This window comes from Ascidiella aspersa, chromosome 2 (genome assembly GCF_963924565.1).
Source record: "Ascidiella aspersa chromosome 2, kaAscAspe10.2, whole genome shotgun sequence".
NCBI lineage: Eukaryota > Metazoa > Chordata > Ascidiacea > Phlebobranchia > Ascidiidae > Ascidiella > Ascidiella aspersa.
Window position 1 is genome coordinate 14,070,157 of NC_139448.1, and position 27,988 is coordinate 14,098,144.

General features: G+C 36.9%; 3 protein-coding genes across 3 annotated transcripts in view; 2 read left to right on the forward strand and 1 right to left on the reverse strand.

Annotated features, from left to right (window-relative positions):
- Positions 1-3,181, reverse strand: part of LOC146163843 (kinetochore-associated protein 1-like) — a 39,766-nt gene extending 36,585 nt beyond the window's left edge. The window contains exons 1-3 of the mRNA XM_083380606.1: positions 3,071-3,181; positions 2,687-2,807; positions 2,352-2,488 (exon numbers count right to left, since the gene is read on the reverse strand). Coding sequence (XP_083236732.1) covers positions 2,352-2,488; positions 2,687-2,807; positions 3,071-3,127 — 315 coding nt within the window. The 5' untranslated portion in view covers positions 3,128-3,181. The remainder of the gene's footprint in view (positions 1-2,351; positions 2,489-2,686; positions 2,808-3,070) is intronic.
- Positions 3,182-4,717: 1,536 nt separating this feature from the next.
- LOC146163844 (broad substrate specificity ATP-binding cassette transporter ABCG2-like) lies at positions 4,718-21,504 on the forward strand. Its single transcript, XM_083382741.1, has 17 exons — positions 4,718-4,966; positions 5,565-5,624; positions 6,145-6,259; positions 6,649-6,801; positions 8,621-8,778; positions 10,659-10,804; positions 12,439-12,543; positions 12,949-13,005; positions 14,068-14,193; positions 14,627-14,757; positions 15,417-15,502; positions 16,173-16,262; positions 16,756-16,880; positions 17,383-17,537; positions 18,875-18,964; positions 19,623-19,765; positions 21,135-21,504. The coding sequence occupies exons 1-17, from the start codon at positions 4,749-4,751 to the stop codon at positions 21,298-21,300; spliced, it is 2,124 nt and encodes a 707-aa protein (XP_083238867.1). The 5' UTR covers positions 4,718-4,748; the 3' UTR covers positions 21,301-21,504.
- A 2,701-nt stretch (positions 21,505-24,205) lies between these two features.
- Positions 24,206-27,696, forward strand: LOC146163845 (uncharacterized). The gene is made up of 2 exons (XM_083380608.1): positions 24,206-25,689; positions 26,815-27,696. The coding sequence occupies exons 1-2, from the start codon at positions 24,206-24,208 to the stop codon at positions 27,443-27,445; spliced, it is 2,115 nt and encodes a 704-aa protein (XP_083236734.1). The 3' UTR covers positions 27,446-27,696.
- Positions 27,697-27,988: the final 292 nt, after the last annotated feature.

Below are 27,988 nucleotides of genomic sequence, written 5' to 3' on the forward strand. Positions count from 1 at the left end.
TTACGTACGACCAAAAATGCCCATCTTAGTTTTGTTCCAGTAACGTACGACCCAAAAACGAAATACATGTATATATACAAAAAAGCAATGTTGTGTGTTATGTCTGAAAGGAATAGACTAAATGAGCACCCTGAATGTATCTGTGAACACAGAAGACATAAGCAATAAATATGTGGCCTTTTAATCACTACTCGTGTTGTGCCATCCCTGTTTAAGTTTTTCAAAGTCACGTGTTATTACTTATAGGTTCAAAAAAATGATTATTGCAATTTAACATGTAAGTAACTAAATTGCAATGTTTTTTTGAAGTTTTTTTGAAGGCTCTAGCACGCGAAACTTGACTAATCACGTCATGCATCTTTAACGAAATGAAAACAATTGACATATATCAGCAATGCATAACGTAAAATCTTAAAGATACGCCCCAGTGTGGTGTTCGACTTGCGTAATGTGCGAACCTGGTTAAACACACTGTACGAAGCCATTACGCTTATAATTAAATCACTATTTTCCATTATGTTATACTATCTTAGAGTAAGTTTTATTGAGTCTTGTTTGCTTACCGGTAAGCCGCGTTTTATAACGGCCGCAAACGCAATAGAACCCGTGACCATTTAAAAGTGAAAACTGCTTTGACTATTGGGTGGCTTTAGCGCACTACTTTTGGAAAGTCCGTCACCCAACTCAAACAAACAAGGAAAATGGCATCTCAACCGAGCTACTTTGGCAATAGTCCAAATAGAAAGAGAGTAATTTTTTCAGTCTGGAATAAAATGATAAAATGACTCAATTTAAGAGTATTGCAAGGCCTCTTGCTTGAGGCGCGATGATACTTTCACGCTCTCTTAGTCTCTAGTGCACATTTCTCCGTCTCTTGCTATTGCTATGCAAACCTCCGCCGTCCGGCGAACAAACCAAGCCAAATATATTTATAAAATATTTTTGGGTGTTGGAAAGAACCTTTCAAAAATATATATATATATTTTTTATTCCTTGCAACGTTTATAGAATTTGCCAGACAGGTAAAAACCCATAATTTTCATGTCGCCAAAGGAATGCCTAAATCTAAACAGTTATTATAAGGGTTAGAAAGCGGTGGTTCCGATAGATCTGGCGCAAGCCTTGATCAATGTAAGAAACATAAAGACCAAAATAAAAAGCCCGCAGTCGATTTGGGCACTTTTTACATTTGGTAATTTGATCACTTTGCCCCCTAAATTTTCACTTTGCGCAAATTTTTACTGCGTATGTGGTAAAATTGTGAGGGAACACTGATGAGAACTAACTCTAGGGTACTTTTCAATTTCGAATGGACGTTTGAAACACACTAAACTACCATTTAAATTGCATAACATGATGATGATGGTTTACATGGCAAGATATTCCGGAATTTAAAAAAATATACAATAACGTTTTATAAGCAAACTAAAAAAGGCATCTGTTGTTTTTTAGGTAACTATAATTAAAAACATGCACTATAAAAAAAGGCAATACTTACAGATGTGAAAAAGCCTTGTCCAAATGCAAGATGATAAGCAACTAGTGATGAAAGTTGGTCATGATGTGAATGGAAATCAAACACACTGTGGCTGATTTTACTTTTGGTTGCACTTTTCACCTCAAGTCCTTCTGTAAAAACGAGTCTATTAATGCAGTTTAAAACACTAATTAAATTTACTTTATGTAAAAAACAGATATCTTACTGTCAAAATATAAATTTTATCTCACCATGTGTAAGTACATCAAGGTTAATGTTGCTAAAGACATGTGCATTTCCGCAATGCAGACCAGCAGCAATACAATAACAACCTAAAAAAATTGTTTCAAGTGAAACATAATTTGGACAGTTTAAGCAAAGTAATATTAACATCAAACAAGTATGCTCTATTATGATAAGTATTTCATAAAATATCCAGGAGAATGACACCACCATACAATAAGTTTACTGGTAAAATATGTACATATTTATTTGTCATAATTGTTCTACAAACAATGAAGAAATATGTTATATAAACACATTCCTAACTTTTTGATATTTCGAGTTGTTTATCGTTTTATAAGGTAAAGTGTCTGTACTACTGCAGACATCTGCACTTAAAACTTGCAGTGACAAAACCTTAGAAATCGAATTCATAAATTTAATATTCTTAATCAATACAAAAGATTTTATGCCAGGATCCACAATATATTTTATGATACATTTATTACCCACATTTTATTAAGGCCTCAAAGTTAAATTCAAATAACTTGCAAATTTAGGAGGATTACTTTGTTGTATAATTTGAAAAAAACTTACCATTGCCTATCGCAAAAATATTCAAACATGAAAAACATTCACTCATTGAAGTTACTGGTTTAATGTTGACAACCTCTTTAGAGAAAATCAATTTGGCAGAAGCACTGGCAACTATGTGAATGAAACCAACTGAGTCGCCAAGGACAAGGTAGTTTCCGTCATCACTCCATGCAATACAATCTACCATGCAGTCTTCAATACAAAATTTTAGTATATAAATAACAAGCACAAATTGATTTAAATAGGGTTTATATAGAATAGACTATAGTATCTTAAATGCCGTACTTAGGCAAACATCCCATTAACTTTTTTGCCCAAAAACTATACTAAAAAGTACCATTTTTAATAGTTGTAACATTAACCAACATAAAACAAATAATTAGAACCCACCAAGTTGTGCAGTTTCTTTGCATGTTGAACCATTATCAGACAATAAAAATAAAGAGTTGTTGATGATAAGAGCTACATTCGACTTCAATGACTGTGCTGATACAATTTGCTTGGGAAGAATCTGACAATTTAAGGTAAATGGACAATGTTGAATAAAATTAACATACAATTGTTACGGTTTCTAATAAATTTCACAACTGCAAACAGAGAATTAACATTTTTAACCTTTGTAAAAACATGAAATTATTCTCAACAAATCTTACTTAAATGAGCCAGTTCGTTTAAACCTGAAAATCATTATTACAAATTCATGTAGTTAAAATATAGTACCAATTTTAACAGACAAACATTATCACAAACCATTTAACTTTTCACGACACTTACAGTTGTGACATCATATGATAGAGATTGAAGATCTTCAACATCGTAAAGCGCTGACATGCTAAAAACTCTTATCAGAAGTATATAGGGCGAAAACCGCCAAGTGATACTTAATCTTTAACACGACTTCCTACATTAGAATTTAGATCTTGATTAGACGTGTTTTTTGGCAAACGGGTTACTTTATACGAGCGTTGTTTTAGTAAACAAATACAAAAACGTCCCTAATTAAAAAGTAGCAAAATTTAGATTCAGTTTTACTATGCTTAAATAGCCAAAAAGTCCCGCCTGTTCTGCTCCGTCGGTTTTCAACTCAAGCGTCAGAACACCTTACAGAAATTCTTTTACTGCATTTTTCAACAAACAAACAAGGTTTTAAAAATTGAACAACCATTAATTTATTATAACGTAATGTTTATGTTACATTAGTTTGATTATTGTGAGATGTATACTTTTTCACCTTTCGATGTTGTCTCTTTTATTATTGACATTGTGGAAGAAAGACAAGATGCACTGAAGCAAAGCGAGTTATATAACTTTTTGCTTTGCGTTTTTCTGGACAACTTTACTACATCGAGCGCGCAAGATAAAATTATGGGTGCTATGGGAAAAAGCGTGATGTACCTTCTATCTGCTGTACAATGGTGTGAGCAGCAAAACTACTTTACTCTAAATATCGTATGCTTGAGGGGTACTAGCAACGGTTTAATGTCGTTTTGTTACGCAGTAAATATGTAGCAAGTCAATATTTTGTTTTAATTAGGCCTCGCCTTGGCGCTTTATGTATATTCACAATTATTTCTTATTGTTCGTGAAATAATAAATCTATTTAGTGAATAAGGCATGGCAACACCGCAACTGGTTATTATCTGGCGTCAGAAAAATGCAACATATGAGGTTCGCATTTAGAAATGGGCAGTTCGTATATTTTAGTTTTGAATTAAAGTTAGCAGTCTGCTTTCGTTTAACTGCTATTACATGCCGTTTTTTAGTAAAAAACGAAGAAATACGAAGCTGAAAAAGGTTGATGGTGCTTACATTTGGTTAGCTTGGGCACTTAAAGTACAAACAGTGAGTTACGTAAGTTTAAAAACATTGTTACACAAAGCAGGCGTTTGGCTTACGTAAGATCAAATATCGCGGTATTTGAACGAACCTTTATTACTGAATTTTTCCAGTGTTCTAGAGTAGTGTTTTCTAGATAGTGGATTTTAAACGAAGATTATCAGGCAAACAGAAAGAAATGATGTAAAATTGTTAAAAGCACATTTTGTTTTGTTTTTTTAATAAAAAATTAGAAAAACGAAAAGACATTAACAGTCAATTAAAAAATAGGGGAATGCATTTATATTAGTTTTTTTTTTTTGAACAATGACCAACATGTTTTGATTTTTAGTGCACTGTTGCTGCTATTTTAGTAACAAATAGATGGCATGTAGGTCTGTAATAATAATCCAACAACTTTTAAGACTATTGTTTTAGGTTTTTGTACCCCACATTAGTGTCAACAGTTGTACAAAATTTATGCATATAATTGTTATCTTATTTGTATTTTTTATGTTCTACTTGTTTTGGTATTTTTTTGGTAAAAATAGCATTTTTGTTTGCAATTAGCATTTTACCCAATGATGTTTTTTTCTATTAGGCTTTTCTTGTATTAGATTGGCTTGAAATAGAAAATATGAGTTTGGGGAAAAGTAAGTCCAATGAAGTCCTTCCATTGGAAGAAGTAAATCATCAAAATGCAGATGCATTGTCTACAATTTCAGTGGAGGTTGATGCCAAGGAACAATTGAAAACATCCCAAACTGTTATGTCATTTCACAAAATCCAGTATACGGTGGAAACTAAAGGTTTCTGTTGTCGAAAATCATCAAAGGAGATTTTGCATAATGTTAGGTAATTACTTTTTTAAGCTTTTATTAGAGTTACTTGCTTGATGCTTACTTAGGCAAGTTTGTTTACTGTTCAGTTTTATTACTGTTTGTTTATTAGTAATCTATTACTTGGTATGTTACCACAGCCAAAAAACTATTGATTTAGCTATGAACTTATTTTTTTGGGGTACAATCCAGTTGCTAAGTTGGCAGCACTGGTTATTTTGCAATAAATGAATTGTTATATAAGAAAACATATAAAAAACAAAGTAAAATGATGAAACCTAATTCTTAACCAATGAAAGGATATAACTAATATGGTCTTAAGACAAAGTATCATTACCTACACAAGGAAAGAAATTTGCCACAACATAACTAAAAAAACTTTTGTGGTCACTGTATTTTTATAGTTGTTAGATTAAACCGTATATGTGTTTTATTTAATGAGTTGACAACTGACTTTAAACACCAAATGTATAATGCTTATTATATATTGCCAAATATGCTACTTTGGTGTTAGCACAATATTGTTTAGCTACCTAATAGCTTTATTTTAAAGGACAATTTTATAGAGAATGATCTGGTTTCATAATTTTAATCATTTTGTTTCAATTCTACAGTGGGGTTATGAAGCCCGGACTGAATGCCATAATGGGACCAACTGGCAGTGGAAAATCGTCGTAAGTATATTGATGTGACCTGATCTGGCTTGTTTGCCACTAAAAGATCTGGCTTGTTTGCCACTAAAAGTCAATTGGAATTAATAATTTAATCGGCTTGCAGATAATTTGCGAGTTTATACATCTAATTTTAGCGAAAAATAGTAAGCATTATTTTTTCACTAATACCATCTTAAACCCCAGCCATTTTTATCCCACCTACATTGCCTTATGAAATGATTGGCATTGCGGAAAATCGAATTTAAATTAATGTGTCCCTTTCCGCACGCTGTTTAATCGCTCAACGGCTTTCGGCGTGGGCTTATTATAACGTTAACATTGTGTTTGGTATACACTACTTCAACCAATGCCAACAAAAAGCCTGACTCATTTACCACACCTGCACAGCATCAATAAGTGATTGGCATTGCAGAAAATCGAATTAAAACTTTCTGGTCGTGTTTCGCACGTTTTAAACCGTTTATAACCTTCACCTGCCTTTACAATTACGTGTGAAACCTTGGTGTTTGATTCTTGGCAGCCTTCTTGATATTCTGGCTGGGCGGAAAGATCCGGTTGGCTTGAACGGCCAAGTTTTGATCGACGGCCGGCCATTGCCCTCCAACTTCAAGCGAATCAGCGGCTACGTCGTGCAGGTATGGCCGAAAATATTTAAATTAATCTAATTGCGTTTACGCCTATTAGCAGTTGGTGTTCTTCCAAATGTTGAAACTGGCGAATTGTAGTTGGCACCGGCGTTGTCTTGGATTATTCGATGAAACGTTTTATTTAATGGATTATTCGGTGAAACGTTTTATTTAAACTACGATTGACGGCTAGATTTTTAAATCGCATTGGCGTGAAATCTATCATGTTGATCTTAAAAACGAACTTCTCAAAGATTTATTTGATTTTCAAAAAAAATTAAAACTTGGCAAAGTTTACCAATATTGCTCGACAGAAAATCGTTTTTTTTGTTTGATTTAATTAAAAAATCGCGTGTTGCATCAAACCAAAATAATATTTTCTCAAATCATTTTTGTAGCAAGACATAGTGATTGGCACCCTATCTGTCCGTGAAAACCTATGGTTCTCCGCCAACCTGCGACTGCCACGCTCTGTTTCCAAAGAAGTGAAAAGCAAGAGAATCGACGAGATTTTGTACGACCTGGGTTTGACTGGATGCGCCGACACCAAGGTACACATTTCGTGCTCGTTTTCTCGTCGGCCGTTAAACAAACAAAACATCCTGCATTTTGTTCTGGTGTCATTTCGTCACATCGGTAAATACAAAAAACAGGCGAATCACATCGCAAACCATTGTCAAATGGACGCTATAGCTTGTGACCCGTGTATTAAAAAAATCGTTTTCTTTCTCTTCAAAACACACACTTCGCGCTGTGCAATATTGTATTGTCAACTGAAATATGTTATTCCCTTATCGCACAGTATTTTGCTTTAGCTTATAAAGCCGCCATTTCCTCAATAAATGGCATATGTTTGATGCAGAAATTGTCATTGTTTGGGGTCAGATACTATATACGCTGCTTTTGATTGGGAGATTACTGTTAAGCCTTGAGTCATGTCATAGTAAATATTTTTGTCTAGTATATGTTTTGGAACTGTTATCCGCTTTGCCAATCAATCTATGGAGGAGCCTAATATTTTTTCTATTTTTGTGGGTTAAAGTATATATGTCGAATACCTTCTCTATGTTGTATGCGTTTATTTTCCGTTTACAAGTCGGTTGGTCTGCTTTAATAGCATTAGATTTAACGAATATTTGACGATATATTTGGGTCTGTCCGCCGAATACGTTTACCAGTTAAACAGATACAGTGTACACAAACACTTCCTTTCACCATAACGGGGTAAATTTGTCACGATCACCAACTCATCAAACATTTTTTGCTAGCAACGTCGAATGTTTACGTCAAAGGCAACATTTTGCAACCTTTACAGTTTACACTATGAATTCAAAAGGCGTTTGAGTACAAGCAGAACTCCAGAAGGTCGGGTAACTGGACTGCTCATATGCTGAAATACACTGGAATAAATACCATTTTTTTTAAATTGCGTCTAATGTCTAACTTTCAAAAACGCAACTTGAGCAAAATTTTACACCGAGATCAGCTAAGTTCATAGTTTCGTTCTACATTTAATATAATTTTGCACGTAAAACTATATCTAGGGACCACAATATGTTATCAATTTAGTAAGTAGATAAGTAATGTTTATTTTCCGTTGGCGCTGAAATTAAAATACACAAAGTATAAGAAACAAATTCATGCGCTAAACTAGCTTTTAATAAAGACATATGATTGAATAACAATGCTTGGATAAACATAAGCAGAAAACCGTAATTTTTACTATGTGCGTCAAATTAAACTCGAAATTGAATTATCTTTATATTTCGGACTAATACGAAACCATTAAACATACAATTGCCGCGATTATGCATGCCTGAAAAAATCCTAATAGCCCTCTTGCGTAAATTCACCATGATTGACGTCTTATTTGACGCAATGTTTTCAACCAATTTAGTGTATTGGATATTATAATACCTTGGTAAATAGGTTTTGCAATAGTTTGTTCAGGTGTCTTAAAGCAGTGCTTGTCAACCAGTGGGTCGCGACCCCACACGTAGAAATCCAATATGTAAGCTCAAGTTTCGCAATAATAGTAAATTGATTGTGTATATGCTTTGTTTCTTTTCACATTAATTTGTTTTTTATTCATTCGGTCATATCTCATTGCGGGTCGTAAAATTGCATTAGAAGTGGTTCGTGAACTAAAAAACTTTGGTAAGCACTGTCTTAAAGTGTCATCATATGCCCGAACAGTTTTGATTTCAGCCTAAAAACAGTCCAAAGTGGCCCAAACTCGACCCTCACACAAAGAAGAATCTTTATAGGTTCCAGTTCTAGCACCACCGGATTACAGATAAACGCAGCACTTTGTCCGGCTTGCTGCTGCCTCATGCTCAAAGCTCATGCGCTGCTACATCTTCCTCGCAGGTCGGCAACGAAATGATCCGGGGAATCTCGGGTGGCGAGAAGAAGCGGGCCTCGATTGCGATGGAGCTCATCACCAACCCTACCGTGCTTTTCCTGGACGAGCCCACCACTGGACTGGACGCGTCCACCGCCAACGCTGTCATGGTGCTGCTGAAAAGGTGCGCTTTGAGTTCGCAACTGGTAGTCGTGTAGCGTGTAGTTTCGGCGACCGACGTTGCAGCAAACTTGATTAGTTGTATTGACCGATTTTCGAATGAATTTTGTCGGGTTACTATAGTTCGCCATCGGGTTCACAAAGGTTACTCGAATTCATTGCGTGCAAATACTTGAAAGAATTCGACCCTAAACTTTTCATTGCACGCTATAAGACTCTTTTGCGCCTCTGTAGCGTTGCTCAATATCGCATTGTTCACAGTAGTTTTATGCTCTTAAGCAGTATCCAGAAAATCAAACAGGGGGGGCTTTCGAATTTTTCAACTTATAGATTTCCTCTATTTTTCGTTTGACGTTAATGAAAAAATGACGTCATTAAATAGTGACTGGTATGACGTCATAACTTGGCGATTGAAATGACGTCATAAAAAAATCAGACACAGTCAATTAACGTCCAGCAAAAGCGAACCATAAGACGCAAAGCAACACGTGCGTCGAAACCGCTTATTATGCAATCGTCAACTTTAGGCGAAAAAATACCAAAACGGTGAAATGTGTGTGATTGATTTTGGTAGAACCATGTTTACACTATCAGCAGCGCAGTTTTCTAAGTTGCACTCACGGGGGGGTCACGCTAAACAACAAACACGCTTTTCTCCACCTGCAATACTAAAGAAGATCGTTTTTCCCGGGTGTTATTAGCGCAACATTTGCGCGAAGCTGTTTGCCAAGTCAGCTAAAATACAATCTGCGGTTGAGAAAAAAAGTTGTGTCAATTGCACACTGAACACGTGGTGTTATGATATGCTTATAGAAAAAAAATTGCGCTAACTATCATTACATAAAAAAGGCCACTTTAAACAGTCACAGTTCGACCACCTTATAAGAGTATCTGCTTCAGTTAAAAAAATGCCGTTGTTACACAACAGCGAGAAATGACTCGACGTTTTTTAGCAAGAAAAAAGGAAGAAGGCTTGATTTCGTGCTGTCATTTGTTAAATACACCCTTGCTAATCAGCCGACTTGAACGAATAACGCAAGGCGAAAGAAACCAAATACCCTGCATTTACGGTCGACCAAACTAGAGACGAAAAACGGCGTTTGCGTTTGATTATGGATTCACATTAGCTTAAAACGCTTGGGTTAATCAGATTAAAAACATTTACACTTTGGACGGTGAGTTAAAACCTGACAAAAACGAAGAAAAACGATAATATCACTTCCGAAAGGGGGTCCTACCCTGGATACGCCACCTAAAAAGAGTTTTTGTTGGATTTTATTAAACCTCTGCAGAAAAGTAATATGAGCTGTTTCGATAGTGTTCATAATTGTTTTGTCATATGAAAATATTAATTTGGGTACACTATGCACGGATCTGTAATGTAGCTTGATAATAAGTTGCAAAGCCAAAAAGGTCGAGTAATCGACAGCATCTCGATGTTTAGTTACTAAACGTCGACACCTTATCAACACCGCTGTACCTGTTCAACACCTGAATGCTAAATTATGTTCCTACTTTCGAAACTCAGACTGATAACAATTGCGTCCCATCTCTTATAAGTGGTGCTCAAATTGCTTCTCAGTCACATTAACTGAAGATGATACAAGCTCGTATCGTCTTAATCAAGATGCTGTCGATTTACTCGACTTTTTTGGCTTTGCAATTTATTATCAAAATATTTATTTGTATTATAATTTTAATGTTACTCCATATTTTGTCTTCGCTACCCCGGAAGCTACTTTATTTTGCTTACTGTTTTACGACGCACATTTCTTCACTTTTTGTGAATTACTTTTACAACAAACAAACTAAATTGCTAAATGGTTTGATGAGCTTGGAAATAACTCTTTCCAAACTAACTGCCCTTAATTGCTTCATGTGCAGACTCGGCAGCAGAGGCCGTACCATCATCCTGTCCATCCACCAACCGCGCTATTCCATCTTCCGACTCTTCGACTCCCTCACCCTACTGTCCCTCGGTCATGTGGTCTACCATGGTCCCTTGGAGAAGACGTTACCCTACTTTGAAAGTATAGGTATGGCGACACTATACGAATTTACCAATTCAAGGTCTCGTACACATAATTAACCGATTTCAGGTTTCACACGTGAAAAATGGCTTTCGTAAGTAACGGTGGTTTATCGATTGCCTGTTACATGGGCTGCGATAACGTGCGCAAAATTTGTAACTTTGATTTATAGGTAAGCGCTTAATCGATGTGATTTTATACAGACACGCCATTAATCGTGCAAGCCTGTGTGAATCCCCTGGATGATTTTATTTGAAAACAATTGCTCCCATATCAGTCCTGGCCTTTTTAGTAACCAGGCCATCTCACATCTGCTGGCCACAATGGTTATGACAAACGTTTTACAGTCAAATCCTACTATGCCACTTGCTTATTATAAATATCTTAACAGTTACTTGTTTCCAAAAAATTACCCATTTAAATTAACAATCGGTTATGCACTCTCTTTTAACATGCTGTTTTACTTCAATCATTTTCTCTGGATAACACTACTATTTTAACTAAAATTTCTTACCAGCAAACGTATTTTAGCACAATTCAAAAATTTTAATAAAATACCTAGTATCACCTAAAATTGTGTATATTCGCCTATCACGATGGGAAATGCCACACAATGTTTGATTGAGCATGTTGAGGCCCGCTGTTAGCCAACTTACGCAACACAAGTGGTCACGTTTTAGAGCAAAATTCGTTCAGCCTATGGCATCAAATATTAAGCCTAAATATTTAAGTTGAACCCTATACTCCTTGGTACTACATAGTGCCATCTGGGGTAGGCGATTTTGTTTTTTTAATAAAATGTTAAATTGATTCACGCCACTTTCAAACAGATAATCAAATTGTTGTGAAAACCATTCTAACAATGCAGTAGACAGTTCGTCAGTTTCAACAAATTAAACCAGCACTTATAAGTGCACTAGGTAAATTATTAATGCTGTCACACTAAATGCCTGAGACATTACGGTGACCTTACCAAACAAACAAACAATGCATTTGTTCATTTTTATACTCAACAGTTTTACTTATGTGCGCAGTGCAAACTTTTTTGCCAAGTCTAACTATATACATATACAAACCGAATGTTTATTATGTTTCTGGTACGCCCGGCGGTCATTTTACAAATTATTTTCTTAATCGAAATTATCATTACGTTTTAATAATTTTCAAATATAAAGGTTTAAAAAAGTAAACTGATAATAAACGTTGTACACACTTTTTTATCAAACAAACGCAAAACCTAAGCAATCTTTTTTTTCAATCAGTTTAAACCTTTTGTCGTAACTATAAAATGTTTGCCAGCTAAACGACAGTCTTCAAGAGTTGTTATTGAATTTAAACTTCGCTAAAAATGTCGCCACGCTGTCTGCAAAGTTCCACCCCATATAATTGGTATTTATATTCACAGATGTTTTATCCTGCCTTGCTATTTCAATTCGTTAACAGTGTTTCGTATATGGTCGGTTGACCGGACTTTTGGGATCGTTGGAATTTTACCCTGTTTGATGCGCTTGTTACGTTCGTTTTTGTTTGGTTGTGCAAGCGTGTATAATTAGCGATAAACGCTATCTTTGGCAAACTCTATGAGACCTCGTCCCGCACCTTGCGCAGTTTGCCATTTTATCGGTTGTGCGCAGGTCACGTGTGCGAGGAACACAACAACCCGGCCGATTTCTTCCTTGACGTCATCAACGGCGACTCGACCGCGTTGGCGAGTACGACTGCGGGTGTCGAATCCACGGGTAAGTGATGACGTAGCAATGTGTTACACTGTTACAATTTACCAGTATTTGTTTTAACCAATATTCACTAATTTGCTAATGTTTTAAGGGACAATCATTTATTGCATTAATTTTGTAAAAAAATGAGATAATTGTGTCTTTACAATACCAATTTCTACTTATAATTAAACGTTTTTTTTTAAATTTAATCGTAAACTGCAATCATTGTTTATAGCCCAGTTTCGAGTAGATTATGCTTTGTGTATTATATGCGTATTTAGTATTTGTCTGCGCACAATTATCCTCATTTTAGGCCTTTTTGAAATGCAAAATGCACCATCGCATGTGCGAAGGCAATGACATTAGCTTTCACCCTAAAATAATTGTTATTTTGTTGCTGCTTGGCTCTCTTTTCGTTGATAAAAGAAGCCAACGGCGGCCAACTAGCCGTGCGCTATGCCGGAAGAGGTCTCAATGGCGACGGTAAGACAGAAAATGCACTTAATAAATCAATAATTTTCTGCATGTAATTATATTTTTTTGTTTGCTGCGATAACAAGGTGTACGCGGCCCGTTTACTTTTTGTTTCTATCAGTTTCAGTTTGTTGAAAGCATGTGGATTTTTGCGTTGAGGTAACTTTGTTGAACAATGAGTTTTTTGTTTTGCACGGCGTTTAACGTTTACCACACACTTTTGTTTTTTTCCATGCCCTTGGTTTACAATGCCTTTCTATATTTTATTATTTTACATTATATCATTTTGGATAGGAATATATAAAGTTTTTATTACGCTTGGATGTTTCTCAGAAACGCCTCTTTGTGTAATATTGAACGCACAAACAAGTTTTCAAACACTTAAGTTTACTGCACCTGGGCCTTGAAGCGCCCAATACTAATAATAACAGGAATTCCTAATATTCATAATTCGGCTAACCACCAAACTCGACGTGCGTATTGTGTGTTGCCCAGTCCACTGTCGTGCTCGTCGGTCGATCAAAGTATTTGCACGTTTGACCCAGTTGGGTTAATTTGCGGCAACCACCACGGATAGTGCCGCATAACTTCCAGCAGGAATGCATGTAACGACAACATTGTTACCTATTTAAATCACTTAAACATGCATATACACAATGTGTAATCTGTGATCAGGCCCTCCTAGAGTCGTACTGGCTAACTATAACAATATATAGTACACAAGATGCCTTCGAAGAGAAAAAAAACCTGGCCTAGCTTGCACAACAATCCTGTTCAGGCTGACTTGATTTTGGTAAGCCTCTCTGAAGGCTTCTTGTGTACTATTTAAATACCATTTTACATTTTCGCATAACTGTTAAAGCACATTTAACTGATTTCAAGCTCAACTAAACCTAACCGCATTAAAGTGTCGGATAAAAAAAAATAGAATCAAAAAATTAAAGATTCAAGTTTCTCGAAAAGCCGAACTAGATTACAAGATATGTTAATCTTAGGTTTTGATATAAAAATTTAGTTTTCTCTTCTGGCTTTTGAAAGACCTCTTTATGCTTACAATTGATATACTTACAGAAGTGGCCGAAATCTCTGAGGAAGCGGCGACCAGCCTTGCCGAGCAATTGGCCGACAAGTTCACTGAGTGTGACATAAAAACTGAGACGGACAATGAACTTTCGGCCATTTACAAGCAATTCCAGGGTAATGAGCTATGTTTCATGCGTGTGTTACTGCAGCCTTTAGAAAAAAAGCAGCCGCCGTTTAACCAACTTGGAAAATAAAACTTTAAACTCGTGTTCCCAAATATTGTAAACCCTAACGCAACTAACTGCACATAAAGTATTTCCCTTTCGTTTCCATAATGAAATAAAGCCAAGTACAATGGCGCTTGTTCTTAAACCAACCAGTAACGAAGTAGACATGATAAAAAAACAAAATACCCTATAATCCGTGTTTAGCAAGGTTTGGTGCATTCATATCTGCCTGAAGAAATTTAAACTTCATTCAACGTCACTTGTAGTCTGGTAAGTGAAATATAATATTATGTCTACGTATTACGTGAAGTGGCATTTATTAGACACGGCTAATTTTTTATTGTCATATTATTCCAAACCATGTATCTTGTGTATTTCAGCCAAGAGCGGCCGAAAACCTTCACTGCATAAGACCAGCGTCTACGCCACGCCCTTCTATTACCAGTTTGCAATTCTGTCACGGCGCGCCTTCAAAAACGTCATCCGCAACCCTCTTGCCTCGGTTGGAAACGTGAGTTTTACCAAATGTCTAAACAATATTCCATAGCAAAGTTTTCCGTAAATCAGCAGTTCTTTAAATGTGTGTCGCGGCAAACCAAAATGCCTTGATAGACTCTCAAAAGCGTATTGTTTTGTAAAGTACCCAATCGTCTTACTAATTGACTTAAATGCGCACTGTTCGTTAAAAATCGAAAAATGTTGTGATATCGATTTATTTAATGGTAAACTGACCGTTTAAAAATGAAGATATTTCCTCACCTTCCACGTAAATGACGACAATGACTTCAAATGGGAACAAATATTCTTTGAACTTTCCTGTCCTAGTCAAAGTCAGTGAATAATAGGTCGCCCTTACACGTAAATTTGATTCATTCGAATTAGGAGAATGGTCATGCCTTATTTAGTGGCGAAATATATTTTTCTTTAAAATAACTGGAACTTATGAATGACTGGCTTTGACTAGGACAGGAAAGTCAAAAGAATGTTTACATTTGTTTGCTGTTAAATGTAGTCTGATAATCGGTACGTAGTCGTTTTGCTTGCTTACACATACATACGTTTTCGATTTAATGCTATTATACCGTAATTAAACTAATACCACATTATATAAAACCCCACATACGTCGTTTTCCATGCGAAGTAATACGCGCATGTTGTTTTATATTCCAGTTGGTTCTCAACCTTATCGTTGGCGTTGTGTTCGGCCTCTTGTATTACCAAGTGGACGACTCGGCAACCACTGGCGTGCAAAACAGGTAAAGGGTTTGTTCGTAAAGATTGGTGAGATTAATAAGTGAAGTGTTCGAAGTTAGAGGTAACAAACGAAGATAGGAGGGGAGAAGAAAACTCCTATACTGTAAAGCAGTGCTTTTCAACCTTTTTGCTGGAGTGGAACCCTATGGAAACATTCCAGTAGCTCGAGGAACCCCAGTGCAATAATTCCACTGGCTCAAGGAACTCCAGTGTAATAAACACACCTCAATTAGCTAAACAATTTAGCAATTGCGGAACCCCTGGACTGTACTAGCGGAACCCTAAGGTTCCGCGGAACCCTGGTTGAAAACCACTGCTGTAGAGACTATACAATTATACATACAACCGTATTTTTACATACTTCACAGATTTTTACGGAACGGCCATTAAAAAATCGGTTCATTTTGGCGGACTGGCAGTTGATAAAACGCCACTTTTTTGTACTCTAATGATGTACTTTTAAAATGTTTTTCGCCATATTGGTGAATTATTTTTAGTTTGTTAGTTTGTATCATGCAAATGGGATATGAGTCCACCTATCTATGCCTAAGCGAGCATTTCGTCTGATTATTTTGCCCTGCTGTCCACAACAACCAGCCGTCTGTTTTTTGCTATTTCTAGTGTTATGTCCCACTTTTTGACTAACAACTGATACGCGTCCTCCTTTTTCAGATTCGGAGTCCTGTTTTTTATCACCACCAATCTTTTGTTCGGCTCTATCAGCGCTATCGAGGTTTTCGTCAAGGAAAAGGACATTTTCGTGTAAGCATCCTGGCGATTTATGTTCAGCTATTTAACTCTCGTAAATAAAACCGGTGCTAGTTTTTTTCCCGGTTGCTGCACACTAGACCGATATTTCCTGATAAATAGCTTAAGTGAATCAGTCCGACTCCAGTGGTGTCCCCGCCGTCTATTGGCGAATGGACGTTAACTACCTCTACCCGTCTATCCATAACTTTGGCAAGGGCCATCGTTAAGTTCATGTGTGGCCAGTTTAAATGCTCGTTAAATTCACCGTCGACGTACAAACGGGTTTCTTTTTTCTTAAAGTCTAATTTTGTGATTTAAAACTATTTAAAAAAAATGCATTGACTGAGCCTAAAAATGGTCTTTCTTTTCGAATCTCTGTCGTATTTTGTGTGTAAGCAAATGAACAGTTTAATATATTCTTATAGAGTACTCTCTTAGTAATCTTGTGGTTATCGTATTAATTGCACAATTCCTGCAATAATGCTTTTTGAAATTCCAATTGCAGGCACGAATACGTTTCGGGATATTACAAGGTTATTTCCTACTTTCTTTCCAAGTTGGTGGCTGACCTTATTCCGATGCGAACCATTGCCCCCATTATATTCTGTTCGGTCACTTACTGGATGGTCGGTGAGTCGTGTGTATATAGATTTAGCATAAACTGAATTGCTGTCAGTTGCGTCCACTAAAAATAATTAAATCGGAGGGACACGAACCTTCTAGCAAACAAAATGTTTAAAATGCGACTGCGTAACTGTCAATGCAAACGATCTTAAATCTCCAAAGTTTGAATGTTTTTAAATTTTTTCATAAAATTTTGTTGCAGCCCTGTTTTATCGGACATCTTAATGGTTTAACATTGAAATGGCGCTCTGGTCTAACGCTCATATTTAAACTAGAGATAGACCGATATAATTGGCTTCTACCGATATATCGGTATCGGTAAATGTAGGCCGATTTTTTAGTACGAACATACAAGATATAATTTTTCCTGTACCTATTTTTTGTTTAAAAAAGTTGGATTATAGCACCACGCCAAGTTAATATGCAAAAAAATAGTTTACTATAATTGCTACACAAATTAAAAAAACATCGACGCTCATATTTAAACACACAGTTTTTGTCGCGACAGGCCTCAAGACGGACGTGGCGTCCTTCTTTACGTTCGTGCTGTTCGTCCTGCTCACAGGCTACGCGGCCGTCTCCATCGCGCTCTTCTACTCGGCCACCTTCAGCACGTTCGGTGTGGCCAGCATCTTCATCTCGCTCACGTTCGTCTTCTCCATTGTGAGTCGGACGCGAAACAACACCCAACCTTTTCGCCTTATCTTTGCCGAGCAAAATCTCGCCTAAATTCCCGCCAAGCACATCGTTAGGTGTCATGCGTAAGGCAACTGAGGCGTTGTGCCTTATCGCCGTGCTTAAGCTTTTTAAGTTTCGTTCAACCCTAGCACCTATTTCCATATTTCATTCATTCTTGTCTCATGATATGATAAAACTATCTCGTCTATATATAACATAACAAAATTACTTAGGTTGTTTCTATTTTTGTTAAGATCAACTCAAGCCAAGTTCCAAATAGAAAGAGAGTATTTTTTTTCAGTCTGGGATGAAATTATAAAATGAGTTAATTTAAGAGTATTGCAAGGCCTCTTGCTTGAGGCGCGATAATACTTTCACGTTCTCTTAGTCTAGTGCACATTTCTCCGTCTCTTGCTATTGCTATGCAAACCTCCGCCCTCCGACAGACAAACCAAGCCAAATATTTTTGGGTGTTGTAAATCAGTGCTTATGATAAAACTATCTCGTCTGTATATAACAGCACATCCGGAATATCCGCCCTGCTCGCAAGCTATCATCCATTTCTAACGGTTCACCCTTAATTACCCCTTTTGGTTGTTTCACCTCTGCAAAATTTTTATTCACCTGACTAAGAAACACTGCCTTACCCGACGCACGTTTTGCCAAATGTTGGTGTACGCTTTTTGGTGGCGCGAATTTTCAACAGCTCGAACGTACGGCATACGCTCGGGCAGTGAAAGTTAAAAAGACTTACACCACAGATAATGGAAGAAATAGCATACCTGCTGAAAAAACATTACAACCGATTTATAGAAAAAGAACAATAATTAACCTATCGCTAAAAGTGTGTTGTTTCACGTGATTAATTCTACTGGAAAACATAGTAATAGTTGTGATTGTGAGTTTGATTTAGTTGCACGTTCAGACAAAAATATATGACCCATTGCACAGAAAACATTTTTTGTTGTATTGGCAGCAATACCGAAACGAGTCATAAGCACGCTCGCTTACGGAAATAATTAATTAATTAATCAATTAATCAGGCACTGGTCGTCGTTTTTTTTTTATCCACTGTTAATCCCTTTGACATTAAACGCTTTTCCGAGGGTCATGTTGATGTCTTACAAAAAACAAAAAACGGATAGAAGGGTTAGTCGTGAACTCCTGGTTATATTTCCCTGTTCGATGTCTTTCGTTTTGCGTGGATTAATCGGCCTTAAGTCTTCTTCACCACCCTTGTAAAAATGCAAGAACCGTAGCACTCCTCCCCACACGATAACTGTATCCCGGTCGTAACGTTTCTCATGTTTATTTATTCACAGCTTTTCGCCGGCCTACTGTTGAACGTTGAAACCGTTCTACCATGGCTCTCCTGGATCGAGTACCTCAGCGTGGCACAATATTCCTACACGGTAAGCTCTTCATTACAGTTTATGTATAGTTGCTTTTGGGTCTTAAATCGATTTTACAAAGTAAACAGCAAGTTACAACATTCTTGAATTCCGACAGATTAAATCGGGCCAATGTCGCCTTTTTATATACTTTCTGGGTTACCGGTGTTTTAGATTTTGTGTGGCAATTGAATTTATGATACATAACAATCGTCTTAAAGCTTGAACAAAGTAGAACTGTCAAAATGTTGTTCAAAACTGTATACGAGTGATTCTCAACCGGGGTGCCGCGGCGCCCTGGTGTGCCATTTGTAATGCTCAATGGTGCCGATAGGTATTTGAGAAGTTTTAAGAATCTGATTTTTGCTCAATTGGTAAGCTTTTTGAGACAGCTATTTATGCTAGATTAGAGGACATTATATCAAATGACATTTTCCTACAGTTTTAATTTGTTTGGGTTGTTCCAGTTCAATTTATAGCGAAATTTTAGTAAATACTCGACGAAAATTCTAGTCGGGGTGCCAAAAATCCATTATTTTTTAGGTGTGCCGTAAGCCATAAAAGGTTGACAATCGCTATAGTCACGTATTGCAACCAAGTTATCGTCACGTATTGCAACAAGTTGGATTGTTTTCGCTCGGTGCCTTGACTATATGTACATTGTACAAACCACCCACAGGGCTTGTGCGTGAGCGAGTTCCGCAACCAGGAATTCACGCAGTGCGGCTCCCTGACCGATCCGACTTTCTCGGCCTCGCTGCTGCAGTTTTCCAGCTCGTCTAGTCTGAACCTGACTACGCAGAGCGACAACGTCACGTCTTGGTGAGTAAACATAAGTGGTTAAAAGTAAGCCTGAACGGCGTTTGAATATTAATGCCAAAGCCAAATAGGTTGATTAAACCGAAGTCATATTATTAAAGACGTTTAAAGTCAAGCATTTCGAGTGAAATTATCAGCAGTTTATAATAATTTGTAAAATAGCAAAACAGTGTGTTATATGATAAAGTACTATCGAGTCTTAATCAAGATGAGTTTGATTTAAGTCTTAATCAAAATGATGTCAGGTAAAAAATGTTATGTAAAATATTTTATGAAAAATGTTCTGGCCATGTTTTTTTTCCCGGGGATATCACACATCTCCTTGAATGTATTTAAACTTAAATTCAGTTGCATATTTGTGCACTGCATTTATACGAACGATAAGGTTACTTGTTTTCGTGACTTTGTAACGTCATTCCTAAAATATATAAGCTATTGCTACCAGGCATAATATCAAGTTTGTAGAGCTCTTCTGGCAAATGTAGTTTTTATTCCGTTTCGACGTCCTATACAGGTCGTCTTCATCAGGGTAAATAACACTGAATGCGACTAGTACAGTGCACGATAAACAAAGGAAAAAAAGAATGGAACGCAAGCACGTTACTTGTCATTCCTAAAAATTTGAAGCGTTCCGGTGAAATTTTTTTTCATCGTTTGCTTAATTATTCTAAGACAATTATTCTACTGTCACCACTGGTAAACACGCCAACAAATCCCATCTTTGTCTGTGTTCGAGTTGAAAAGGCCGTTTCTCTTTTTACAACACTTGTTTCCGTTGTATAACAATATTGCCCTGCCATGTTTAAATTATTTACAAAATATACATAAAAAGGGGAAAGTCAGTTGCATATGTCCCAAGCGGACTTTAAAAATGGCGAATTTTGGTAGGAGGATAGAGTCGCTCGCTTACCTGCCTCGTGTCATATGTCTATTTGGTCCTACTTTTAAAAAGGTAATTTACTATGAATGTGAACCAATGCTTCTTAATATTACAACGTACCATGGTGGCACGTGTAGGATATTCAGGTGATACGTAATTTGCTTGTAGGTCTAATGCAGATTTTATGAAAAGTAACTCACTGGTGATATAATGGTGACTGCCGTAAGGTGTTTTTTTCTCTTTGACGCAATAACTTGACCTTTCCACAATCTAAATCTAGCGCCGTGAGTGCGTTTTATGGTTTATATATCAATTATTAGATTTTGAACCAGGTGTTACTCATTGGTACAACGCCAGAAAGCATCGCCTTTGCAATTTTGATGAGCTTAAGCGAAACAAACAGCTTTCCGCTAGCGTCAGCACTAATAGCGCCTCGCAAATCCACCGCCTGTCGCGCGACTCCATTGTTAAACTCGAGCTCGTTTCACGCAGCTACACCATCCCGGGCGAGGAGTTCCTGGTTCAGCGGCTGGGTTTTCCCGACGACAACATCAGCGACTGGCAGCTGTGGCAGAACGTAGTGGCGCTGGGCTGCATCACCATCGGCATGTTCACTCTCACCTACATTCAGCTGGTCAGAACCAAGATCTACACATAGGCCATCCTCACGCTTACAAAACTGGCGGACATGTTACTTCTTATTCACTCGTCGGCCAAATATTTTCGGCCGTTTTTTCGTTGTGCTTTCCGGCTTGATGTTTTCTGAGTTTTTGTCTTTGTGTGCGACAATCGATTGCTTGTTTCCAATTGACACCTTATTAAGACCGAACGTTTTTGTTTTCCATCATTTCGGTATGCTAACTGGCATTTATGATGTTTTTTTCTCTTAATTGGCAAGACATGCTCTGGTCCTTATAGTTTCCTAGCAAATATGTGCCTGTTTAATCTGCCTTTAAAAAATCTGTACACGAAAGGATGTAAATATTGCCAAAAAAGGTGTGCTTTTTTTCCAACTTGTATTTTCGGTGTATTTAACCACCAACTCCCATCGGTGTTCAAGAACACTAACTTTTCCGCTGCCTGACAACTTTAACTTTATTTTAACCCATTCCGTTACTCACACGACAAAGCGCTTTGACGAAAAAGTTTTTGCGGCACGTACAAATGAAAACGACCTGTCACATGGTCTAACGCTGTAATGGTTCCTCGTTGATGCCCGACTGTGTAATATTTTTCGCCCTACGCACGCTGTTGCGCAGCATTCTAGTTCGTTTTTTTAATGTACGCTTAATTTATACTTTACCGTCTTCATGCCTTGACTTCGTTGTACGTGGCTTTTTTGTGATCGGTTCAATGAGTTGTCCTTGCGTAATTTTCAAACTGATTGTGTTTAGTTTAAAGGCAAAGTCATGGCAATTTAACGCCTTGCAACAAAAGTCAGCCGGTTGCGCGGTGTTATAGTTTAATTCAGTGAAGCGATTTTACTGTTGCCCGTGCTTCTGTTTACAAGCCGTTGCAACAAATATATATGTATAGATATTTTTTTTTAATTTTCACCGAGTTATTTGTTTTGTTGTTTGTGATACCTCGTACTCCATTTTCTTGCAAGAGCCCAGTGTTAAAATGCCTAAATCACGTAGAATGCCCAAGGGACCAGGAGTGAAAGTAAAATATTCTCCTTACCGGAACGATGAAAAATTTTGATGACGGCAAAGTCATACCTTGACGTCTAAAAAAGCAACCTTTAGAAACTTAAGATGATCGTCCGATATAGTACACAAATATGCAACTGGATTCCTAGTTTAAATACATTCAGGGAAATTAAGAACAGTTTTCACCGATACGGCCTGCAAAACCGCCTTACCGGACCGTTCCGACTTCTACCCCTGTAAGGAACCCTTACAAGCCATCGGTTTCTAACTGCGTCTTTCTTGCGGATCTATGCTTGACATGTTCTTTAATTTATCTAATAAAGTTATATTTACAGTGTGTTTACTTCTTTTTAGGAGCTGAGATCTAAAGAAAACTAGATGCTTGAAAAACTGTCTGTCTTACCAAAGAAGGACAAGATGCGCTGATTTCAGTAAAGAGTTACATTTGAAAAGTTATTTAGTCATCCATTTTAGAAAATTTGCCGAAAACATTATTCAGGTATTATCAACTATAAATTAAAAAAGAAAATCTATTCTAGTTCGTGAACCAAAAAGAAGAAGAGATATTGTTTTTTATTCTGCAGGGAACTGCTACCTGATAGAATAGGTATTTATCAATAATGCATAAGATGTTTTTTTCTATCTTAAACTCTTCGGGTTTTGATTACCACAATTCCCGGAAACAATACATATCCAAATGAAACTCCATCACCACAAAACTCAACGCATTTAGCACTTCGGTAGACTATGGCCAGACAAATACGTTTTTATTGACGTTAGTTCGACGCTATTTAAAACAAAAGTTAATCAAACAGCTATGAAAATGACTCATCGCATGCATTTAGATTACACTTTTCGCTAACGCAGCCAACAGATATAACGCGACAAGTCAGCGTATCGTTTTGCTGATATGCCAAAGTTATGTTCAAGTAGACAAAGCTTTAGTTATTCTATTTTGTCGCGTTAGTTATTTCGTTTGTAACGAGAGCGTTAGTAACTTTATACCCTTAATAAATGTCTCACAAAATATAAAAATGTTTTTTTTAGATGAAATCCCATTCTAATTGTACGTTAGTTATTAGCCTTTGTAAGTGACAAGAAGTTTAGGACCAGTGATTTCCTTAATAGAGGTGTCTGTTCAAATAAACAATAATTTAACTATCGGTTACAAATTTCTTTTTCACACTTGTTAAATTATAAAAAAACGTTTTTTAACAATTTGTCGTTTAAGTTGACGATTAATGTTTGCGCGAAATACAGAATGAAATCATCTTTAGAAAGCATTGTGTCAAAATATTTTTTTAGCCACAAAATTGTTTTCGCCAAGCAACACTTTTATGGAGAAATGCCTCAGAACATCTATTGCGCCTATTTATACGTGCCACCATTGCAATATGGCCCAATCGTAAAAGCCTGCAGAAAAATTACGAAAAGTATTTACCTTTTAACTAAAGTAAAGTGAGGGTTTAGGCCAATTAAAGTAACAATGATGTAGGTCCACCCAATCAGAAATATTGACGTACAATAGACTACAAATAAGAACGTCGATAGTGAAGCGTTCATTTTAATGGAAATATCGTTTCATTGTATATAGTATAAAGTTCAAGCAGGAAATGAAACCTGATAAGGCAATGCGTTTTTTGTTTGCTTCCAAAAAATAGGGTAAATGTAAGGTTAAACGTTAAACATGAGGTAACATTTCAATATTTTGTATGCCGATAAGGAACACAGTAAAATGTTTTTTCGGGGCAGGCCTATTTAGGAAAAATGCTCGTCATTTTAATATTCGTTGTTTACTGTATAAATCTGACTTTGGGGAGCAGCACCGATGTGAAATCAATTCAATTCCAAAGATACCAATGTAGCTTTCTAACAAAACGGGAGTTTAGGCAACTTGTTGGATCTAGTATCATGGAAGCCGTTTATCAACTGGGTGTTCCTAACTGGATGAAGGTACCGATTCCGTACATCAACTGTCACAAACGAGGAATTCAAACAATACCGAAAGATCTAGACCCAAGCGTTAGAATCTTGATGTTAGACAACAATCTCATCAGGTACGTTGGTGTTGACGATTTTGCAAGATACACGTCACTGGTAGCAATTAAAATGGGCAACAACTGTCAGACAAAAAGGTTAGTAGTAGCCCAACCACTGTGCGGTGGTGAAATGAAATTCCACCCTCTGGCCTTTAAACATTTAACCAAGCTGAAGCTTCTTAACCTAAATAACAACGTTATGTATACCCTACCGAAAAACCTACCACCTTCACTTCAGATATTGATAATTGATGAAACTTTTATCGGGCCGATTCACGAGCACCAACTTTCTGTGCTAACAAACTTAAAGATTATTTCCATGGCGTCGAATTGTATACAGGAGGATCCCGTAAATCGATGTCCGAGAAATTTTACTGTCACTGGAAACCCTTTTTTCAATAACACACTTCGTTACCTCAATGCAGAGTACAACAACTGGAAATCAGTCCCCAAAGGTATTCTTGCCGCAAGTTTAGAGGTCGTTCGTTTTCGCGGAAACCCGATACATATTTGTCAAACAGATGACTTTAATCTTACTACAAATCTATTTTATTTGGATTTGTCGTGGACATCTCAGTACGACTTTGTACCTTTAGTCCTTAAGCCTGGCGCATTTGATGGGTTACGTAAATTGCGACAACTTGATTTATCGGGAAACATGCTAACCACCTTACCAAGCAAACTCCTTGCTAACAACGTTAATCTTCACATTTTAACACTCGAATTTAACTGCTTCAAATTTATGACGTCAAATCCGGCGCTGTTACCGAGTTTGCCGCAGTTGTACATACTTAACCTTGCTGCAAGTAATCGCTGCCACAACAATTCATTTTACCCAAATCCACCAGAGCAAGAGGAACTTATACTGGGGACGGCGTACCAAAAGTTTCCATTGCTATATTCGTTGACACTTGGTTCCTATAGCACTATACAACATGAAAAATTTGCAATTTATGGAATAACATATCGAAAAGTCACCGCACGAAGTTTTGCAGCTCTTTCCAATCTTACACATTTAAAAAGACTACGCCTAGCCCATAACGGTATTACTAGTTTTGACATGCACGCATTGGACAATCTACCAGTTTTAAGGGATCTCGACTTGGCATACAACAATATCGAGCATATTAATTACGACAAAAATAGATTAATCTTGCAGCGTAAGGTTAACAATGCTACCGAATGCAAAACTAAACGCAACAATTACAAGAATCAACTTATTTTGCGGAGGAATTCTTTATCTCGTTTGGGAGTCGACACGTTTGGCAAAAATAAGTTTGTGCAGTCTCTTGACTTGAGCTACAACAGGATAATCTACATCGCAAACAAAACTTTTCATTCGCTGAAAAAACTGAGGTATGTTAATTTGAACTATAATCCGATTCGAATGATAGCTCCGCTTGCTTTCGAACGAAATGTAAACATAGAAAGCATTTCGCTGTTTGGATTATTGTATGACCCTGGTATTCGAATGACATTTTTAAACACATTGATTAATCAATTAAGCTTTAAAGTTGGAGGCAGTGAGAGTGGAATCTATCTCTTGTTGACCTGGTATTTAACGTACAATGTCACATTTAAAAGCGTAGAGAAGCTTGATTTATCGGACACCCCGTTCCCACCATACAATTTACTACGAGACGATTTTATGTTTCCGATGTTTCCCAATATTAAGCAGCTGACCATGCAGAATGCTAATTTGAATCCGGGACTCGGTAGTAATTTTCTAAAAGGCAATCCATCAATTGAAAAGTTGGACGTCTGCCACAATAACATAGAATGGTTTCCATACGCCACGCTTCATACGTTAAAGAACTTGACGTCACTACATATTGATTGGAATCTGATCGACTCTCTTAATACTTCCTTAACTTGGTGTTGCTCAAATTTAAAAGTACTATCGATTCCGCACAATATGATTCATACCATAGAGCCAGGAACTTTCAGTTTGCCAAAGTTGTACAACACGGACTTATCCTTTAACAAACTGACTAATCTGTCTCCACTTATATTTACAAAGCAACTTCTTACACAGTTAGTTGCCATTGACTTACGAGGAAATGTAATGACGTGCCACTGTGAAATGAGTGACAACTTTGGATGGCTGGTGCGATCAAACAATCTATTTAACGTTTATGTATTGGGTTTCTTACCTTACTGTCCGAGTCAGATGTTAGACTATTTCGGTGGATGTCTTGTCTGCTACACAAAAGATGAAAATCTTGAAACCATTTTTAGTTACAGCCTGTCATATTTTTGCGAAACCAGCACAGCTTTACGTAATAAGAATATCAAAGCCCATACAGAAGTAGGTATCATTTTGGACGTTTCGAATAACTCTTTATTCTCTTTATTCTTTATTCATTGATGTTGAATATGAATAAAGAGTTATTCGAAACGTCCAAAATGATACCTACTTCTGTATGGGCTTTGATATTCTTATTACGTCTTACTACAACCTCCAACCATTATGCTCCACAGCACAGCTTTGTTCGACATGTCAATTTTTGTCCTCGTTAATGTGGCGTTGTGTGTTGGTGGCTTGTTGGGCTTTAGTAAGTGGTTTAAGCTAATTTTAACGAAGTGTATACACAAAAAGATACGCACATGGCACAACAATAAGTCAGAACCAGGGGTCGATTGTTCGCCAGCTGTGGCTAACGATGTGACATATTCCTATCACGGCTTTGTGGTATGTGACTCCACTGACTTACCTTTAGGTGAGTGGGTTTCTAACTGCCTAATACCACAAATGAAAAGTGGTAATCCTCCATTGGTAATAGGTATTGCCGGCCAAGATAACTCGTGTGGAACTACACCACTGAAACAGCTACTGTTAAGGATGCAATCAAGTCGAAAGACGATCGTGATTTTATCAAAAAACTTTTGCGAATCGCACAAATGCAAGTATGTGATTTCAGTGCTGGAAAATTGGTTATATTCTGGGTCGCGCAATCGCTGTGTCGTTGTTAATTGGGAGCAGGGAATCGGTTGCGGATCGTTCGCCAAGTTTAAGGCAATGAAGTATCCCCACAGCGTTGTACAGTATCCTGGGGCAGACGGAGATATGGAGGTGTTTTGGGAAGAGATGCGGACCGCTGTTTTAATGTAAAATTAATTTTTGACCTTTATGCCTTTTAAATATTGTAATACCAGTAGTCCAGGGGCGACATCATATTTTCCTATTTAAATTACTTAATCTAATATTGTTTTGCTGAAATGTTTTAAGCCCAAAGGCGTCCTGCGTTTCATCACACGCCCTGAAAGGTAATTTTAAAACTAACTACATTTGATCGCCATTTTAAACTGGATAAACGATAAAATTTAGTACAATTTTTGAAACTTTTTTTCTTTTTTATATATGTGACAATATGTGTTAATATACTGTGACTTTTTCTAATATACAATAAAATGAGTTTGTTCGAGCTTCGGGAGTATAAATAAAATTATTGTGATATGGTTTTCTTTTGTTAGTTTACCTCTCAAACGTAAACCTTTATTAGAATTAGCGCACTGATTGTGCATTGAGCGATAAAGCGTAAGAGTTTCTACTTTGTAATAAAATCACTCGTCATTTATGTTAAGCCAAGAAAAATTAACTTCGCAAAAGTGACTTTGCCAAAATAACAATCTATGCCCCTTCGAATACAATCAA